Raw genomic sequence first — 5748 nt, forward strand, 5'->3', positions numbered from 1 at the left:
TAGTTATATTTCATAAATTTTTATTTATAATTAATTTTTATATCAGTTAAAATGATTTAAATTTTATTTTAAATGTCGTTTGTATTTGTTAGTAAATTTTTGAACAAACCTTAAATCAGGGGCCGCGTGGCCTATTTTATCCCCTTTTTGATTCCTACTTCTCTACCGTCGTCTTTGCTCGTCCTCGCTAAAGTAACGTCTTTCTGCTAGTTTGACGTTCATTAGATAAGCAAGTTTGTTTCGTATACGAGTTCGGTTTATTCTAACTATCAAATTACTTGACGTTATAGTTTACTTTTTCATCTGTATGCCTTGCGTACGTTTTCATCTTTTAAAATTTTCCATGAGTAAGTTATTTATTGATTTAGATATGATACTTTATAACATGCGTCAATATTCACGATCGCTTGCATATGAAAGTCATCATAAAATATATTTATTTAAAATTAATATCCTTTTTATAAATTCATAAAATAATATTAAATTTACTATTGCAGATAATAACAATTCTTCATTTCTTCATTTAATAGAATTTGATATTTTTAATTAGCAATTCTATTATACTATCGAACATGAAAGTTTAAATAATTATTCATTTTATTAGACAATTTTTTATGATCTTAAAAAAATTTTTTTTCAATATGTATTATCATAAATGAAATAACAAATTTTTGTTAAAATAGGAAACATGATAAATTTATAGAAGAGAACATCTATTATACTTTTTGCTTTATATATGCATATTTATGTTACAGATGTTTCTATAGTCTTCCTGCAGCTGTTGGTAATGCAAATACCTTTCTTTAATTCAAAGTCCACAAGATGGTATTTGTCTTCAAGCTTTAATTTTAGCTGAGAATAGAGATGTGAAAAATGACAGGATATTTACAAGTGGCATATAATATTCAATTTAACATTTTCTATGAATAAGTATGAAATATAATAATTATTAATTTTAATTGTACCTATATCTGATGTATATTTAATTTTCACACTTTTCTGTAATTGAAAAATTATTTATTTTGTTATTATAGAGTAAGACGAAATTGATTTAGCTTGATGGTGATGCGGGGATGTGGATCTGTTTTGATCCTATAGGAAGCCGAGAAGGCTGGCGTGCTTCTATTTTATTTTTTATATTTCTGTATTGGACATCTTTTGGTATTGATGGCAGCTTAACAAATGCAGCTGCATTTAATGTCCCTCATAATACTGTTACATCGGAAATATCACTACCAGTTTCAACACACCATGAAGATGACGAATGTAGGAATGTGACCACTGACAATAGAGCTAGTATGTATATGCATATGTATAACATGATACTTATATTTATAGTGTACTATGTATGGCAATTAATTGAGTAGATTTACTAATTTAAACACTTTAATTGCTTTAAATATTTTTTAATATAGGAAACAATATTTAAAAGTTTACAATTAAAAATTTTATTCTTATATTATTGCTTTATGTTTTAAATATAATTTATTTCACCAAATATTTGAAACAAAAATACTTTACAGCTACTGGTCTATCAGTGGTCAATCAAGGATCCAGTTCTCCTCATTCGCCGATAGTGCCTCCAACTTTTCTGTACAGAGTTCTTACCTGCCAACCATATCAAGGAATTTCTGTGAACCACATCTACTTTCAACTAGCAAATGCCTTCTTTCTATTGTCACACCTTGCACCAAGTGGCATACATGGCGTACTTTATTTAAGGTGCACTCTGCTCGTGGGCTGTGCCTTTCTTGCTTTGTGGGGCTGGACAATAGCTTGTTGGCTGGATGCTGCTCTCTGGAATGCTCTGTTTGTTGCCATCAACTTCGTCCATGTATGCACGCTTCTTTACAAGCTCAGGCCTATCAAGTTTTCAAGGGAAGTTGAAGAGGTAAGCTAAGAGAAGAATCAAAAGGAATGATTGTTTAACTTGATATCACAAGATATTATTTATATATACTGTATTGAAATGTTAACGATTTTGGAATTTGTAAAATTATATAAAATACCAATGTATTTAAATTTCAATATTTGGGATGAGATAAATATATAAATAAAATATATGTCATGCCAAAAATATTTAAATAAATATAAAAATAATTATATTTTGTAATTAAATGTAAAAATACTTACATTATTACGTGCTATTAATAGATAGATATGTTACACAATTATTTCAAAATATTATATATTTAATATGTAATATGTGAATTAATATGATACGGTATAATAGAAATATATTTTTGTAAGTATTGAAGTGTATTCCTACTTCTAAATTAATATTCTATATATGTAGAATACAAAGATATACATACACAAGATTTTTATTTTTTTAAATTTTATTTGCTATATAATATTACTTTTTCTAGGTGGTGTAATATTCTTATTTTAGTTGCTATAGATAGACACATTAGAATTTTTATTACAGTAAATTGTTTGTGTGTTTGGCTATAGCATTTGCATTAAATTCAAGCTTTTTACATAGAATCTTTTCTTTTGCACTTTTTTACATGCAATTTGAGCAGTATAATTTTATTGTGGCATCAAATTTGTGTAATGCTTTTGATATTAGTAATTTAATATATTTTTTTTTAATGGATAAAATATTTAAATACAATATATCATCTGATTCACTAAAAATATAATAAAGAATAATTTTACTAAATTAAAATGAAATTGAAATGTTTTTTTTTCTTTTTTTTTTTTTATTGCATATACCAACATAGTTTACAATAAAATTACATAAATTTCATATTTTATTTCATTCTTTTTCATACAGGTATATATTGCAGTGTTCCAGCCATTAAGAGTATCACGTCATCAGTTCAAAAAAGTATTAAATTGTATGAAGGTTATTCGACAGTTGAAATATCAAGAAGTTTATGCCCAAGAAAAAGTGACCAAAGTCGATTCTTTATCGTTGGTACTCTCTGGAAAGTAAGTTTATGTTATAAATAATAGTTAATGTTTACATTTCATATATAATTTTTTAAAACTATAACTTGTTTAAATTGTTATTGAAGTAAGCTTATTAAACAAATATAAACATGTGCTTTTTAAAGGATATATCACAAATGTTTCGACTATTTAATATAAGTGGTAATAGATTAATCATTAGTAAATTATTTTTTAATTAATTATAATTTGATAAGAAATATAAATAAGTAAAGATATTATTACAAAAAGATATGTATAAGTTTTTTATATTAGTACTGTAAACACAAAAATTAAATAAATAAAATTTATATTTTTTTACATTAAAATATATATTTTGTATTTAAATGAAAAATTAATAAAAAATGATAAGAGAATGTAGTTGTATATCAAGAAGTGTTAACTTAAATTATACTATAAATATTAATCAATATTTTATCAAATTTTTAAATAAACAGTAAAATTAAAATTTTTTAATGTATTTTAGGTTAGTAGTTTCACAAAATGGAAGAGCATTGCACATTGTCTTCCCACATCAGTTCCTGGATTCTCCAGAATGGTTTGGTGTCTCCACAGACGAATACTTTCAGGTTTATGAATTTTTTTTATAATCTTTAATTTCATATTATCTGTAAGGTGTAAAAAAATGCAATATAATTTTTTTATACTTGATTTAAATTTCAAGGAAAACAATTTGAAAGCTTTGTTTAAATTTGTTTCGTTTTTGATTTAATAAATAAACTTCACTATTAGATTATATTATAACTTTGAGCCATTTAATTAAATATGCATTGAAGATGGTCTTTCACTTCACATATATTGGAAACCATGTAGTTTGTTTATTTCTGATTCAATGGTATTAGGCATATGAAATCAGAAAATATATACCATAGAAGACTTGCTTATAGTTCATATTTGTAATAGAATAGCCAGGTATTATTGAATCTGTAAACATAAATTTATAAAATAAAATTTGTTGGGTAATAAAATAAATTCTTAAGTATTTCATTTTTTTATATTACCAAACAAATTGTAAAAATATTGATTTTAAATTATTAATTTGTACATTTTTGTTAGTGTATAATCAGATTTTATTTTATTATAGTTTTATACATTTTCTTCTTTAGTTGAATATCTTAAATTTTGAATTATTATACAATGATAAAATAGCTAAAATATACGTATTTTGTTTTACAAATAAAAGTTAGAATGGAAATTTGATTCTTCATAGTAAAATAAATCAAACTAAGGTAAGTGCATATTAAATGAAAATTTTAAGTTGTTTTCCTGGAAAATAAAGTTTTAAGTAGAAAATTAAACTGTTCTGGTTTATATACATTTTACCAGACCCTCTAGTTCTTTTAAATATAAACTTATAAAAAAATTTATATTTATTTAAATATAAATTTAAAAAATATATAAGTTGCCTACATACAATTTTATGAAATATACTTTTGTTTGAAAATAATAATTTATTTGTGTAGGTATCAATAACAGCTATGGAAGAATCGAGGATATTATTATGGCATAGAGACAAATTAAAATTAAGCATAATTAGTGATCAATTCCTGCAGGCAGTATTTGATCATATTTTGGGAAGGGATGTAGTCAAAAAATTGATGCAGGTATGTGTATATCATCTGAAAAAAGTTATTGTGTTTATTAATTAAGTGTGAATATTTCTTTATAAATATATGCAGGTCCTGTTAATACTATAAATTTATAATTCTAACTTTATTAATTTTATAGATTGACCTCTTTAATCAAGTATAATGAATTATCTTTTCAGGAAGTGATATTACAAAAAAATATTTTTACAAAAGTTGTTTTATATGGAAAGAAACATTATGTTGTATAAATGTAGTATAAATATTTTTTTGCACATGGTATGGTGAGAAACATTTTATAAAAGGAAATGACTTTTTTAACAACACATTAAATATATTCTAATATACGCTATCATATTATATATAAGAAAGTAAAATATTCCATTTAAAAAAAAAGTGAAATTAATTTTTATCCTTTGTACCATAATAGATATAAACAAAATATTTATGCTATATAATATTTTTCTCCATATCAAACAACTTTTGTAAAACCATTTTTTTCGGTTACGTTATTTCCAAAACAAACCATTTACTATACATTTTTAAAAAAATCTTTATTTAGAAAATTTTAATGTACAATAAATTGATTATATATCTGCATTTAATATAATCTTAGGTTAGCGAAACAATGGCTGCTAGCAGTCATCAACAACAAAATGGACAAGTAATTGGTTTGGGTGGCATTGGAGCCTTAGAAAATGATCCTGACACCAAACTTTTTGTTGTGAAAAAGACTGGTGATAGCCAAGGTATTACTGCTCTCATCAGTCGTCAACTTCAAGGTAAGTACTTTTCTATATTGTATTTATTCACAATACAATTATAGTTATCCTGTTGCATTAATGAAATCTAAAAATATTCTAGACAACTACTATAAATTTACTATTAATCATTTTTCAAATATAAAAAAATATTAAATGACATGTTCATTTTTATAATATAAACTTTTAATGTTCCGCGCGCGTGTGTGTGTGTGCGTGCGTGCGTACGTGCGTCGTGGTCGGCGCACGCCCGACCAAGAGTATACTATGTATCATTGTATCATTTATATATATATTATATAATATATTATTATATATATATATATCATTTATATTAGTGAAACATATATATTCCATCATTTCTAACAATGTTTATCGAGTAAATTTACTGATTCAAAACAAGAATAATGTAGTATGTATGTATGTATGTACGCGCGCGCGCATAC

At 24.6% G+C, this 5748-nt stretch overlaps 1 protein-coding gene across 3 annotated transcripts in view; it reads left to right on the forward strand.

The window, feature by feature from the left end:
- Nucleotides 1-178: 178 nt before the first annotated feature.
- Nucleotides 179-5748, forward strand: part of LOC108547199 (blood vessel epicardial substance) — an 8471-nt gene continuing 2901 nt past the window's right edge. For all 3 annotated transcript variants that reach the window (XR_001890176.1, XR_001890177.1, XM_017899609.1), the window contains exons 1-8: nucleotides 179-347; nucleotides 756-930; nucleotides 1035-1296; nucleotides 1524-1891; nucleotides 2780-2937; nucleotides 3422-3524; nucleotides 4419-4559; nucleotides 5158-5323. Coding sequence is in view for 1 of the 3 variants with exons in the window: in XM_017899609.1 (XP_017755098.1) it covers nucleotides 1074-1296; nucleotides 1524-1891; nucleotides 2780-2937; nucleotides 3422-3524; nucleotides 4419-4559; nucleotides 5158-5323 (1159 nt within the window). In the remaining 2 variants the exon portion in view is untranslated. The remainder of the gene's footprint in view (nucleotides 348-755; nucleotides 931-1034; nucleotides 1297-1523; nucleotides 1892-2779; nucleotides 2938-3421; nucleotides 3525-4418; nucleotides 4560-5157; nucleotides 5324-5748) is intronic.

The sequence above is a fragment of the Eufriesea mexicana genome, unplaced genomic scaffold, assembly GCF_001483705.2.
Source record: "Eufriesea mexicana isolate 0111107269 unplaced genomic scaffold, ASM148370v2 scaffold953, whole genome shotgun sequence".
In the NCBI taxonomy this organism is placed as follows: domain Eukaryota; kingdom Metazoa; phylum Arthropoda; class Insecta; order Hymenoptera; family Apidae; genus Eufriesea; species Eufriesea mexicana.